We start from the raw sequence: 16,332 nt of genomic DNA, 5'->3' as shown, positions 1-16,332 counted from the left end.
GTATGCGAATGGGTTAATGACTAGCAATTACCCGCGGCTTTGATCGCGCGGAATTTGTAATTTGATAAAAGTAATAATTCCTCAGGATTGTACTATGGCATTATTTGAAAATCCCTAAAGTACAAAAACATGCCAAAATACTGAGTTTCAATTAACCCAAAAAAAGGAAATTCCAAATACCAACTTTCACATCTGTAACAGCTTCAGTTTTCAAGATATAAGTATCTTCATAAACATTTCACGTCTATAACATCTTCAGTATTTGATGTACATCACTGCTGCTGGAACAAAACCTCCTATGTGAAATATTTTCGCTTAGAACATTGACCATTAAGGTTCTGTCATCTAAGGTGCAATATCGTGTGCATACTGTCAAGACATTCTCGCTCTTCATAATGTATGTGCTCCGGGTCAGTATATCTCCAAAAATATTATCATATAGGAGGTTTTGTCCCGGCAACAACGATATGTATATCCCCATAAAAATAATTCAGCACTTTCTTCACTTCTTTTCACCCACTCCAGCCCCTTAAGTGGATTTTAAGAAAGCAAAAAATACGTGTATCTTTATTTTTACAGACAATTCCAAATACTAATTTTCATGGCTGTAACCTGTTCAGTTTTATAGATATAAGTATTCGCATAAAAAGATTTCAACTCTTTCACAACTCCCTTAAGTTGATTCAACAAACCCCCACCCCCCTTCCTTACCCTGACAAAAAATACGGGTGTCTTTATTTTTAAGGAGATTCCAAATACCAATTCCCTCATCCGTAACTCCTTCGATTTTGAGACATATCCTCAAACACAAAATTCAACTCATTTTTCAATTCGTTTATCCCCCTTAATATGATTTCTCGAACACAAAAGAATATGTGTTTCTTTATTTTTAAAGGAGATTCCAAATACAAATTTGAATGTCTGTAACATCTTCAGTTTTTGAGATTTAAGTATCCTCATAAAAAGAATTCATCCCATTTCTCAATCCTTTTTCCAATCCCCACCCATTAAGTGATTTTCTGAAACAAAAAGTATGTATTACTTTATTTTTAAAAGATATTAAAGATACCAATTTTCATGTATCTAATATGTTAAGTTTATGAGATATACACTAGATATGCTCATTTTAAAAATTCACCCCTTAACACTTCCCTTAAGTGGATTTTCAGATAACAAATGATGTGTAATCCTTTGCTTTTACAGGAAATTCAAAATACAAAGTCCACATCTGTAATATCTTCAGTAATTGATATTAAAGTATCCCCATAAAAATGATTCAACATTTTCTTCACCTCTTTTCACCCACCCCACCCCCTTCAGTGGATTTTCAGAAAAAATGTGTTTCCTCATTTTTAAAAAAGATTCCAAATGCTAATTTTCATATCTGTAACATCTCCAGTTTTTGAGATGTAAGTAACCCCATAAAAATAATTCAACCCCCTTTTCAGTCCTTTTTAACCCCCTTAAGTGAATTTTCCAAAAAACTAAAAAATACATGTTTATTAACTTTTAACGGAGATTCGAAATACCAATTTTCACGTCTGAAATATCTTCAGTTTTGGAGATACCAGCATCCTAATAAAAATAATTCAACCCTTTTTTCAGTCATTTTTACCCCCACCACTGACGTTTCTTCCGAAAACAAAAAAAACGCGATACTCTATTAAAAGATATTAAAAATACCAATTTTCACATCTGTAATATATTAAGTTTTTAGATATACTGTTCATATGCTCATTTTAAAATTCACCCCCTTGAACACTTCCTCTTCAGTGAATTTTCAGAAAACAAATAATACGTGTTCTTTTACTTTTATAGGAGATTCCAAATACCAATTTTCACATCTGTAACATGTTACATTCTTGAAATATATTGTGGATGTACCCATTTTAAAAATTCAGCCCCTTTGTCACTCCTGTTTACCCTTCTTATGTAGATTTCCAAAAACAAGAATGTATGTGTTTCTTTATTTTTAAAGGAGATTCCAAATACCAATTTTCATGACTGTAACATCATCAGTTTCTGAGATATAAGTACCGGTATCCTCATGACAGGTATTCAACCCCTTTTTCACCTTCTTCCACCCCCTTAAGAGGACTTTCCGAAAACAAAAAAAATATGTGTTTCCTTATTTATAAAGGAGATTCCAATGAACAATTTTCACGTCTTTAAACTGTTCAGTTTTTGAGATATTGATACACTTATTTTAAAATACACACCCCCTTTTAATCCCCTTTTTGACGGAATATCCCAAAATCCACCCTTAGTGAGCACCTAGAATGTAATATAAATGTATTCTCAAAATTTCATTTCTTTATTTCCACTAACTTTGGCTTGGTGAAGATGAATCAGTCAGTCAGTCAATCAGTCAGTCAGTCAGGACAAGTTATTATATATAGAGATAAATCACAGATACTTTTGTTCTAAAGGAATTGAGGGCTCTTTCATTGTACAAGCATCTTGATATAAAATTTCAGATTAATAACTTACACTTTACAGTTTCATTTTCTAACGATGGAAGCCATGCTTTCCAGTATGAAATTAGTAAAGATAAAATCATTAAGTAGTCTATCAAATACAAATAGGCTGAACTCTGCAGATTGTGCTTAAAAGATTGAAAACTTAAAGGTTATTTTACAGTTTTAGTAATCATTTCATACAGAGTAAGAATGCACCACATTACAATGTTAGTACAGAGTAGAATGAGAAGTAAATTACAACCATTCACTCCCTTTATGGTCTTAGTGTACTGAGTGAGAATGTGACAATAAAGTAATGTGCACAAACCTATCTCTAGTGTAGTAATCCCAAATACGGCTGGCAGTACCCTGTGCTGTTCCAATTACAATATCAGTACAATCCATGGGGCTGAAATCATGACGAGGAGCATAGGGATGTGCAGGATCAACTGCTGTAACACAGTCACACCATTAACATGACAAGAATTTCTCTCAGTAGTCATTCACAAAATTCATTCTTGATTTTTTTTTTACAATGCTTATTATATACTGCAAATAATGATAATTATTTTGAACATCCTACTATATATCTTGCAGATAACACATGTATGTAGATTGATCTTACTTTTATTATTACACAAGAACCTTGTTTATCCAGCCCTCATTAATCTGGATCTCCGGTTTATCCGAATCGAAAATAATAAAAATGTATTTTTACTTGTACAGTATTTCTTTTACGGGAGCAACTCATCTTGAATGTCTTTTCCCCCAAGGATGGTTAAGGACAGGAATTGGAAGTAATTCAGCCACTGTCTATCAAAGGGACCATCCTGGCATTCGCCTGGAATTGAGAATGGGAAACTGAGGAAAACTATTCCCAGGATGGCCAAGGTGGGATTCGAACCCATGCTCTTCCGAATGCAATGCACTACTAATTCAATGACAGTAAATTTGAAAATGAAACTGGCGCTCGATCAGAAGAAACAGTGACTCCTGGAGATGCAGCAATGCACCTGGACAAACTGATGGCCTATCTAGAATCCTAGACTGAAACCACACCGGCAGAACTATTGTTAGTAAAACATCTTCATTATTGTGCTGCGCACAAATGCTATACAAATGTAAAACAGAAAAAATTCACACATTATTTTAGTGCATAAAACAGAGTCATAAATGTAAGAAAAAAGTTCTTATATTTTTTTGTACAATTGAAAAACGTGTATTACTGTACAACTTATGTTAACAGATTATATACCATGCACTATTTTTTTTTTCCAGATTATCCGGATTTTCTATAATCCAGATCAGTTCCCGTCTCACCTAATTCAGATAAACAAAGATCTTGTGTACTGACACTTGAATTATTAAATTAGCAATAAACAGTACAGAGGAATTGAATTAAATGAAGTTACAATCGTGTATCTCGCAAGGTCTCTGTAAATACAGAAGCCTGAAAAGCATATTAAAAATATTGTATTTTTGTTATAATTTATAGAACACAAACTATGTGGTAAATGAAAATATTAAATTCCTTATTTTGGCCAACTATTAGGGTGCCTGGAGAGTGCTGCATATTTTCAACAGGAATACATTTGAGTATGGTAATCTCTATGCAGTACTACCGTTTAAAAATACATGATTTCCTGTAACCAATTGCTAGGTAACATTTAACAGTGTCTCTCAGTAAACTTTGTTTGCAATCAGAAGAACTTGTATATTTTCATTGGATTTTGATATGGATGATTAGAAGTTATACTTTTTATTTTTTTAAATGTTAATCTTCTGTAATGAGAGAGAAAATACTGCTGACATATAAATATGCTTATACATTGAGGGCATTTGAACTAAAAACGAGCCGCACAGTTTTCCAGTCGGTGACAAGAAAACTCTATGCTGAGTTCAATGCAAAGAGGTGCACGCACACCTGTCTTGGTCTTGGATGCAAGGCAAGCTTTTTAGTGAGAGCCTATCAAAAGATGTGTTTGTAAGTTGTGTGCTGTTCTGCTTGGTGTTTTAAATCACAAAGTGTATTTGGGCTCAGTAAATATTTATTACTGCATGAGTGTTTGTGATTAATATCTGTTAACTCAGCCCATTAAGTCTGATCACAAATGCAAGAAAGTTTTGTAGTGCAAAAGTTTCATATAGTACAACAATCCATGCTCTTTATAATAAATGTCAGACTAAGGACAGTGTTCAGCCTATGAAAAAAACCCAGACAGCATAGAGTTCTCACCAAAGAAAAATTAGATTAGACTGGTCATAGTTTGGCCAAAAACATCCCTCAGGTACATTTCACAATAAGTAGGAATTCCTTACGGCTCTGAACAAAATGCTACTAAATTGTTAAAATTGAAATGTACCGGTATTACTTTTGGTAAGTAACAAATTTATTAAAATAGTTCATGATACTGCAATATGGTTGCATCACTGCCACTGAACTCCACTGGGAGACAACAAGAACAACAACTGTAGTGCTCAATGAAAGGAAGATCACAGAACAGTTGGTTCTTAATTCAAATGCTCTCATTGTAGAACATAGTAACTGAAAAATGAATTTGTGCACACATTAAAAAACATCTGATACCTGTTAGTAGGATATTTCCATTGCTGGAATATACATAAATGATTAAAGCTTTGAATGACAGCAGAGAAATATATATTGTAAGAGCACACTTCAGTTGCTCTCTGTGTGGCTTGTTTGAAGAGTCATCAGAAAAGTACACAGGATGTGACATGCATGACAGTTGCTTACCAAGTCCAGTGAATAATAGATATATCTAGAAAATACACAGGATATCAGTGCAAACCACTGACAGAATCTGAAAGCGGGTGTATTGTCTAGCTGTGAGAAGCAAGGTGACAGTGCACCAAACTTCTCGTCATTTGGTATATTGAGAAAGTCAGATTGATTGGGAGAACAATGAGCATGTGAAAGTGGACTGGATCTGGACAATCCAGACTAGAGAGAGGACTGTTTGTTTGTCAGACAGGCTCAAACAGATCTAATGGGTTCTTTGTCTACCACCCAAAGATTTGTGTCATCTCTTGCAAGGGCACTTCATCTCTACCAGAAGCATTTTCAGTACATGTCAAAGATAATCTACAATCTTGACAACCATTACGATTTTAAAGTTTTGTAGTGCAAAAGTTTCATATAGTACAACAATCCATGCTCTTTATAATAAATGTCAGACTAAGGACAGTGTTCAGCCTATGAAAAAAACCCAGACAGCATAGAGTTCTCACCAAAGAAAAATTAGATTAGACTGGTCATAGTTTGGCCAAAAACATCCCTCAGGTACATTTCACAATAAGTAGGAATTCCTTACGGCTCTGAACAAAATGCTACTAAATTGTTAAAATTGAAATGTACCGGTATTACTTTTGGTAAGTAACAAATTTATTAAAATTACAATACTGTTGGTTTTGTGGTGTCAGCAAAGAGTATGAAATGCTATTTGCTTTATGTCGCACCACACAGACAGGTCTTATGGCAAAAATGGAATAATATTATTATTATTATTATTATTATTATTATTATTATTATTATTATTATTATTATTATTATTATTATTATTATTATATTCTTCAATCACTCGCCATTCAGTTATTTTAGAAGCAATGTCTTCAGAAGCAAACGTTTTATCAGGTATAGATCCCTGACATCCTGGTCGTCGAAAGGAAAAGAAGGAAGAAGAAGCACAAGATGCATTAAGCATGACACCATCCTGAAGTAATGCAAGAGCGGTTCAGGGGCGGAGACAAATATCGTGGGGAAAAGGGTGTGTGGTTTTTAGTGGGTAAGAAACTCCACACACTTGTTGAGTGCGGACCCCCACAAGTGTCTTATGAAAGATTTTCCACACCCCCTAAAAAAAATATATTATTAATAATTATTATTTATTCATTAATTAATAATAATAGTGTCATGGAAATAATAATAATAATAATAATAATAATAATAATAATAATATGATAGGTATCGGCAGACAGAGTGACATTCTTACTATTCAGACATGATCCCTATTGAACATCACTTCTTATTACTTGCCTATTACCTGGTTTTGGCACTCTCTATGGATTTAGGCCAGTTTTATGGCCGGATGCCTTAGCTGATGCCATCGCTATGTGAAGGGATGTATTCACTATTATGTGTTCCTGTAGTGGTTTGTAGTGTCATGAGTTGTATGTACTGAAAATGTAGACAAACACAAATAAAATACCTAGACCCTGAACTGGAGCAATTAAGCAGACACAGTTAAAACCCCCAACTGTCTAGGAATTGAGCCCAAGCCCCTCTGAGCTGAAGGCCACTATGCTGACCATTCAGCCAAGGAACCAGGCAATGCTATTGAACATCAGTGAAATAATAAAATGAAAATTAGGTGATAACTAATAACTTCCTTCAAATTTACAAACTTTTCCTCTTGTTTCTAAAGTGTAATCTATTATCTGAAATAAATGAAAAATAAACATGACACACACAAATTTATGTTAAGTATCCCAACCAAAATAGCTCACAGATAATGTGAAATATTTTTGTACGAGTAGAATTATTCCTAATAAAGCAGCAATAGGCATTAGCGTCGTAAGCAATGTAAGCCACTGTAATCACTAATTTACAAAGGTAATTTTTCAGCAAAACCTCTTTTTCAATTCAGATAACATGTTTATTGAAGAAGTACTGGTATTGTGAAGATAACTGTACTAGATATGTCACCAGTGATGAAAAAACAATAGTACATAATATTAATACAGACAAACCTCGATATCTCAAATTACCTCAGTAGCTAAGTTTTATTTAGAGTTATCAAAATTTTGAGATATAGAGAATTTCCATTTTTGATCATGGATAGCACATAATCGAATTGTAAGTATCTATGCACTGATACTGTGTGCAGTAATATGTAGCCATATAAAAACAAACTCAAATTGAAACATAACTCCTTTAACACCTTGGGAAAGAATCCATTAATTTCTTCTCTTTTTTCATTCTTGAGTTTCTTTCCTTCTACATTTTTTCCACAACAATTATTGCTGTGAAATACTATCATTTACATTTGACTGACTATATGTACGATCGAAAAACAACCGCTGCACTTAATGTCTGCTTTGTTGAGAGTACAGGAGAGAGCTGATACAGCGCCAACTCATTGCAAATCGTCTTGTTGGGAATCATCTTCTTCTTCTGCTTCTCTTTCTCTTGAATGGCAGCAGTGTTGATGATATTTCTATTCTTAGGATGTTCAGCCACTATAATACCAGGGTTCACATTTATGTAAGACTCGAAATCAGCTTCACAATTAATGAACTGCTGATAATCCACCCTTTCTTCAGGAACATGTGCGACTTCCTCCTCTTGATATTCAGCAGTTCCTGAGTCACCTTTTGAAAGTCGTGCTTTGCAGAAACAGTTTACGATTGTTTACTGCTTCACGTCAGCCTACGATTTTTGCTCAGCACTGTTACCAACTGTAGTAGACTGATGTTTGTAATGACTCCTCAGATTTGATTAATTCAATTCTTCTTAGTATTTCCTTTCTACAGTACCTCTAGTGCTTCATGTCTTTGATCACACCTTGGTCCATGAGCTATTGTTTGGACGTTAAGTTTGGTGGAAAGAAGACTATGCATACTGCCTTCAACTGACAGTTGTCTGCAAAAAGGAGGATTGCTCCCATCACATTTAAACTTATCACACCTAATAAACAGCGAGGCTTTGCAGAGTTTCTGCTCACTAGGAGTTTGACTGTTTATCATCCCTTTCACCTCAGCTTCAGCATCATTGTAGCCAATTCTTTACTTCTTTATTCCCCTGAAACACTTTTCATCTTTAAATGCATTTGAAATGCCTGTTGGGTTTTTCATGTTTTTTCTGGGTGATCATTTGTAGAAGAAAGCAACCTCATCAGAATTAAACACATCATTAGGAATGAACTCCTCCAACAGTGTTGGTAATAGGTTTTCTTGGTAATATTTGATGTCCATTTCACTAAATGCAGCACTTTCACCTGACATTACCATTTGCATAATTCCATTCCAAAGTTGACCTTTTTCCAGCCACCCAGATGTGCCCTGAAAAGATTCATAACCTAAGTCTTTAGTGAATTTTTCTGCTTGTTCCCAAACCAAGCTAGCAGTGATTGGAATGTTTTATAACTTCTTCAAGCTCCAAGAAACTTGATGTTCTTCTGCTATGGTGTAAATCGTGATTCATCTACCACCAGGAAAATACTGTCTTTATCTTTTTAGTACTGTAGATAATGTACTGACAGGAATATCATACTCAGCTGCAATATGCCTCTTCATTTTTTGCCTTTTCTCCACTTCACTTACCACTCAAACATTTTCACTGAGATTCACACATTTCACTCTGCATTTCTTCATGCTTTACACTGGCTGGTCTGTAAACAGACACTGAAATACTAATCAAGAAGATGCAGCAGGTTTTCTTGGTACTGATGTAATTCAAGGGAAAGGCCCATAGAAACTTATCATACTTTCTGTCTCAGCTGCCTTCGGGTGGACATAAAAGCCTCTATGTAAAACATACTGAGGTCAGGTGAGAAGATGTACTGTAGCATATTTAGGAGCAATAACACCTCAACTGTAAACTGTCACTGCTCCTGGAAAAACTGCTATGTAATAATGTTGTGGCAGCACATATATCATCAAGAGTGAGAATTGTTTGAATATACTCACACAATATTGAACTTTAAATGACATAATCATGCCATGTAATTAATCTCATAATAGAACCGTATTGAGGACAATATATTAAAATTATAAAATCCTTTTAATAACAACCACCTACTCAATACATTATATTACTCATTGAATTATAAAATAATCATGAGGTGTCTTAAATAAAGGAACATGTTTCGTTCGACATAGCGAACATCATCAGCCTTAATTTACAAAGATTAGGTCAGGGCCCTGAACTGAATGATAAAAATTGTTAAAAGAGCAATAAGGTTACTCGCCAGTTTGATTCGCGCAGCCAACGTTAGCGAACACCTCACACTAGTCCCAAGGATTTCTAACTCCAATTGTGCCATAATCTACTCCATTCATCTCTGGTTTGCTGGAACTCTCTCTACTTTCAAGTTATAGTTACTTAACGAGTCCACATTGGTGTCCTACGTTGTATAAGATTAATTCTACTGCTAGCGTGTAAATACGGACTAGTTCAACTGGTATTTCCTTCTGGCATTGTGTTGGCTCTCCTACAGAATTCCTAACTACTGAAGTTCACATCATTTTAACCTTACTTTCGTCGCCATGCGCCTTTTAATTGACTCAGTTTGACTCGTACTATTCAATAAACTCTATTTCAACTTTTGTTTTGCTCAATTTAAGAACTCCATAGTCAATAATTAATCCACGCTTCACGCATTGACATATATTTTAAGATCCACTATATCTATATCTTTTTACTTTAACAACCTCATGTTTGTTTTAACATAGACTACCATCGTTCAAAGTATTCCTCTACATACTTGCTGTTAATCTGTACATATTGTTATAATTTCATGTCTAATTTTATCATTTTACTTTTTATTATGGCTTTGTCACTCTTTTAACAATGTTTATCATTCAGTTCAGGGCCCTGACCTAATCTTTGTAAATTAAGGCTGATGATGTTCGCTATGTCGAACGAAACATGTTCCTTTATTTAAGACACCTCATGATTATTTTATAATTCAATGAGTAATATAATGTATTGAGTAGGTAGTTGTTATTAAAAGGATTTTATAATTTTAATAATCATGCCAGCCAAAATCCGAAGCTGAAATATTTCACAATAATGAAATGCTCTGTTTCACAGTTAATGAACAAAATTCAAGTTACAGGATATTTTCTGCTTCTAGGGAGGAAAACTTAGTTTCAAGAAATCAAGAAATCAAGAAAATTGTTTAGATGAATTTTCAGTAGTAGAAGTTACTTTGAGATACTAAAATCTTGAGTAGTGCAGGTTTGAGATATTAAGGTTTGACCATTAAAAGTCAATAACTTTCAGCAACATATAAAATAAAATTTTGTAATTTTAGAAACTGTTTGCAAACTTTTATTTGAGCAGTGCTTATCTCTAATTTACTTCTAAATACATGGAATGTTCATCAAATACACTGATAGAAATTGAAATGGCAGCACTTTAAAGAGAGAAAACTGGATATACAAAAATGTTCAAGGTGATACATGTCCATGCTAGTGACAGTTACATCGACATGGTCGTAGTTGACAAGAAGGGTGAGCAACTGCAGCGTGACCTCGAAAATGTTGTGAGATGGACAGCAGGCAATGGTATGTTGATAAACGGGGTTAAAAGTCAGGTTGTGAGTTTTACAAGTAGGAAAAGTCCTCTCAGTTTTAATTACTGCGTTGATGGGGTGAAAGTTCCTTTTGGGGATCATTGTAAGTATCTAGGTGTTAATATAAGGAAAGATCTTCATTGGGGTAATCACATAAATGGGATTGTAAATAAAGGGTACAGATCTCTGCACATGGTTATGAGGGTGTTTAGGGGTTGTAGTAAGGATGTAAAGGAGAGGGCATATAAGTCACTGGTAAGACCCCAACTAGAGTATGGTTCCAGTGTATGGGACCCTCACCAGGATTACCTGATTCAAGAACTGGAAAAAATCCAAAGAAAAGCAGCTCGATTTGTTCTGGGCGATTTCCGACAAAAGAGTAGCGTTACAAAAATGTTGCAATGTTTGGGTTGGGAAGAATTGAGAGAAAGAAGAAGAGCTGCTCGACTAAGTGGTATGTTCCGGGCTGTCAGCGGAGAAATGGCGTGGAATGACATTAGTAGACTAATAAGTTTGAATGGCGTTTATAAAAGTAGGAAAGATCACAATATGAAGATAAAGTTGGAATTCAAGAGGACAAACTGGGGCAAATATTCATTTATAGGAAGGGGAGTTAGGGATTGGAATAACTTACCAAGAGAGATGTTCAATAAATTTCCAATTTCTTTGAAATCATTTAGGAAAAGGCTAGGAAAACAACAAATATTGAATCTGCCACCTGGGCGACTGCCCTAAATGCAGATCAGTATTGATTGATTTGATTTGATTTTGAATACAGAGTTCAATTGGGCCAAAAGGCATTACTATCACAGTGTGAGCATTACCAGGTAACCATGAAAATTTCTTGACTAGTCTTCCTTGTCACAAAGGCAGAATCACTACACCCTCATGAAATTAAATGACTTTTCTTTTTCTTTTTTTCTATTTGTTTTACGTTGCACCGACACAGATAGATCTTATGGCGATGGTGGGACTTGAAAGGCCTAGGAATGTGAAGGAAGCGGCTGTGGCCTGGTGTGAAAATGGGAAACCACAGAAAACCATCTTCAGGGCTGTCGACAGTGGGATTCAAACCCACTATCTCCCAGATGCGAGCTCACAGCTGCGCGCCCCTAACTGCATAGCCAACTCGCCCAGTAAATGACTATTAGACCAGTTGCATAATGGGCTTGTGTGAAGCAGACTAGTCATACAGGAAAACTGCAAAGGCTAGGGCAATGTATTAGGACAGAGTATCAGTGTGTACCGTAATGACAAGGCAAACATGTCTGCATATGGAGAGTAGGAACCAGAAAACTGGAAAATCAGCAAATCTAACAGATTGCTATTTTCCACAGAGTGGCCAAAAGTCATGAGAAGACACTGTAAGTGATGTTAATAATGAGTTACTTCTCTGTGAGCCCTTAAGATGACAGCAATACGGTGACGCATAGACTCTACAAGGTGTTGGAATTGTTCTGGAGGAATCTGGACCCACGCATCTTGCACTGCTACCCATAACTGATCTTGTGTAGTCAGTGTAGGGTTTATGGAGCATACACCAGCATCGACAGCACCCCATAGAAACTCGATTGGATTAAGATCGAGGGACTGGAAGGGCCAATCCATGGCTGTAACTTCACTGGAGTGCTCTTCCAACCACCTGCATGCCACCACAGAGTAATGACATGGCACATTGTCCTGTTGAAACATGGCGTGTCCACCAGAGTGCTCTAGGGCCAAAAAGGGATGCAGATGGTCTGAAAGAATGTCCACATAATGAGCACCTGTCAGCGCTCCCTGCAACCGAACATCAGGGCCTAACTGTGACCAGACTGGAAATGAGCCTCCTCACGCCTGGACAAAACCTTTTTGACATGCAGAATCCATAGTTTCATGGGGCACATACCACACTCTCACGCGCCCATCAGCTCGATACAACTAGACCCGGGATTCATAGGACCATACCAAATGCCGCCACTGTTCCATTGTCCTTTGCCGATGTTCGTGGGCCCATGCACATCAATGAGCTCTATGTCGAGGTGTCAGCAAAGGGACACGAGTTGGTTGTAGGCTGGTGAAGCCTATGCGCTGCAGTTGCCTCCTTACGGTCCAGGTAGGAATGGGTTCCTGACTCTCAGTATTCAACTGGGCTGTGATCTGACTCACAGCAGCCCATCGAGCGCCCATTATGGTTCTGCAGAAGCGACATGATGTCCGTTCGTTAAACACCTGTGGTCTTCCCGTGCGGCAGTTTATGCAGGTGGTAACATTCTCTCTACAATATTGAAGACCTGCCCTCAACTTTGTTGACCTCGGTAACCCAAATTCGCGTGTAATCTCCGGAATGCTATGCCCCATGGACTCTGCGCCGATGATCATCCCATGTCCAAAGTTGGTTAACTCACAATGTGTTGCTAGCTATCTTCATGACACTGGTGTCTGTGATAGACTGCTTAGCTATGCCACAGCTCAGGGGTCATACACAGCACATTTTCAAATGAGACACACCTTCCCATGACTTTTGACCACTTAGTGTATATTGCATATGCTGTGGTTACAGTTGGAATCTCCATGCCTAAACATATTAAATGATCAACTAGAGATAGGCCTTTGATCATGCTCTGCTGTGAATAGACAACTTTTCATTGCAGGATACTCTACACAGTGGTGCTGCCAACAAGCTGCAAGGAGAAAATTATGGTAATCAGTGGTTCCTGGCTATTTTTGCCTGTATGTAAGTGATGGGCATATTATGGTGCATCTGGCAATTGGAAAGGCTCCTCCATCTTCCCACCTAAAATTTAAGGCAGTTTAGGTGTGGGGATTGAGGATAAATGGCCTTCAGGACACTTTTGCAGCTACAGGAATTGTAGTTTTGCTACAGGAAGTTTAGTAAATGCCTACCCTTCCTGCCTTTGGTCCTAGGCTTTCCTAAGGGAACGAACATACCGAAGATGCATCGCAGCTTGCGGTCGCGGTTTTCATCGCGGTCAATGCCTCGATGTCACCTCCTGGTAACACAAACACACAGTTTTAAATGGAACAGTTCATGTCAAAGATGTTCGCTTCCATTCACCATCGCGATTTACCAGGAGGTCTAGCGCGATGACAAGAATGTGTTCTCATCGCTGTACAACAGGAGGCATCGATGTAGCTTGCTCCTGATTGGCTAATCCGGATTGAGATCACGTGATATATCCCCCCCGTTCTACTGTGCCGTTGATCCGGCTGTTCACAGAGCCCGTGTGTGTATTCGTGTGGTAGTTATTGTACTTCACAGTATCAATTTTTTATTCCACATTGTTGTATATGTATTAGAACGTCTCAAGGGACATTCTCATGTATGAATGGAATCTGTCCGCATGGTGTTTCAGTTCTTCAAATAAGCTGTGATATTCCCCCAGCGCCTGCCTTCTTTTATTTATAGGATGAGCATTCCACTGGCGGGTTTACTGATTTGAAAGTAGCCACCATCGTGTGCTTATGCACAATGAATCACTATCTCCACTGTCACTGGAATATGTACTCTATACTTGTAAAAGCTCAGTAGTAGACGATAAATTATCTTTAACTTGAATGCGGAGATCTAAACATAATGTCCACTCAGTGTAAACACACCTCAGAACACTGAAAGGTAATCCTCCCCGGTATGTTCACCCTCCATCGACCGCGACGTAAACCGCGACCGCAACATAAACCTTGACCTCGACCGCGAGCTGCGATGCATCTTCGGTACGTTCGTACCCTAAGCCTTTCTTCCAAAACTGTGGTGACTATACTGGCATTCAGCATTCAAGCAGTGTTAATGCTTAACAAATTTTGTAGCCAAAGTTGCCCCTCTTCTCGACAAACACACTATAAATTAATGCACATGTTGATTATTTAGTTTCATTACCACTTTGACCATGTTTTATTTTAAACTTTTTGTCATTATTCTTTATCGTTGTTATTTTATCAATTTCTACCAGAGTAGTTCACATCAGAATGAGCATATATATATATGACAGTAATCTGCCAATCCTACTTCACATATATCTAAGAAGGGATATCTTGCATTTGTAGTTAATAAATACTGCTAACATACTGGATAATTTTCCTCACCCAAAAACCATTTACTGAGACACTGCTAAATGCTACACAAGATATGCTTAGCATCACTACCATATTTCCATAACTACTCATGCTAGCAAGCCATCGGCATGAATCATCAATTTCATCACTCCTATGCCCTCTGATACACCATGGCATATATTTGGAATATTTCATGTCAAGACTGTACATGTTGCAGCAGTGCATGCATGAAAACTTCAAGTGACACCTCTCCCGACACCAGCATAAAAATTAAAAGCAGCTGTTCTCAACTTGCACCAGATATTCCTCACAGCTAGTTCTCAAGATAAAGCTTAAAAATTTCAAATTTAACAGTTCATACTTTTAATTAAATATATAGCAAAATAATGGAAAATGAAATACAGGTGAAATTTAAGAGTAAATCAGTCCAACATACTTTTGTTTCTTCTTACATGATAAGAGAAGGTGACTACAAAGAAAAGAGAAACATAATATTTTATGTACACTATACAGAACCAAATAAATATAAGCGCCTACCTGCAGACTTTGGGCCTGGTGATGTCACTATAAGTCCATCTTTGGGTCCAGTTTCAGATTTAGGCTCAGGCTCAGATTTAGGTTCGGGCTCAGAGGTAGGTTCTGGTTCAGATTTAGGCTTGGGTTCCAAGCTTGGTTCTGGTTCAGATTTAGGTTCAGGTTCAGATTTAGGTTCAGGTTCAGATTTGGGTTCTCGTTCAGATTTTGGTTTGGGTTCTGATGTAGGTTCAGGCTCGGATTTAGGTTCAGGTTCAGATTTTGGTTCAGGTTCGGATTTAGGTTCAGGCTCAGATTTTCGTTCAGGTTCAGATTTTGGTTCTGGCTCTGCTGTAGGCTCAGAGCTTGGTTCTGGTACAGAACTTGGCTCTGGTTCAGATACCGGTTGTGGTTCAGAGCTTGGTTGAGAGCTTGGTTCAGGCTCAGAGCTTGGTTGAGAGCTTGGTTCAGGCTCAGAGCTTGGTTCTGGTTCAGCCTGAGGCTCAGCAGTAGGTTTGCCTAAGAAACACAGTAATAGGTCCAGGCCAAGAGTAATGAAAATGCCAGCCACCAAAAGTGATATAAATAGACAATATTTCAAACACCAAAATTTACAGAAAATGTAAAAGACAGTTTTGGGCCTTATGAACAGAAATAACAGGATGAAAGTCTGAACAAAACCCAGGAAGTCAAAGAGCTTCCCACATTTACAAGGCCCATTCATATGTTGCCTGATTCTCTGAAGAACTAAAACTGCTCTCTTGGTACAATCCAAACCCTTCATGTCAGCTAAACCATTTCAAACTCTATCCATTGCAATCCTACCAATGTATCCTATCTCCTTAGAGTTTTTATTCTCTTTCTACCTTCCTATTACAGCGGTCCAAACTGCCAGTTTTCTACAAGCTTATCCTTACTTTTTGACAATTGCCATATATATCTATGGAATCCACCCATTCAACACATAGAAACAACCAAGTCCTAGAGTTATT

General features: G+C 37.1%; 1 protein-coding gene across 1 annotated transcript in view; it reads right to left on the bottom strand.

Annotated features, from left to right (window-relative positions):
* Positions 1–16,332, bottom strand: part of nahoda — a 442,475-nt gene that overhangs the window by 112,032 nt on the left and 314,111 nt on the right. The window contains exons 9-11 of the mRNA XM_068226102.1: positions 15,365–15,859; positions 4,875–4,895; positions 2,788–2,908 (exon numbers count right to left, since the gene is read on the bottom strand). Of these exons, the coding sequence (XP_068082203.1) occupies positions 2,788–2,908; positions 4,875–4,895; positions 15,365–15,859 (637 nt within the window). The remainder of the gene's footprint in view (positions 1–2,787; positions 2,909–4,874; positions 4,896–15,364; positions 15,860–16,332) is intronic.

This window comes from Anabrus simplex, chromosome 2 (genome assembly GCF_040414725.1).
Source record: "Anabrus simplex isolate iqAnaSimp1 chromosome 2, ASM4041472v1, whole genome shotgun sequence".
Lineage (NCBI taxonomy): Eukaryota > Metazoa > Arthropoda > Insecta > Orthoptera > Tettigoniidae > Anabrus > Anabrus simplex.
Note: the sequence above shows the minus strand (reverse complement) of the source record. Positions and strands in the feature narration are given on the sequence as shown.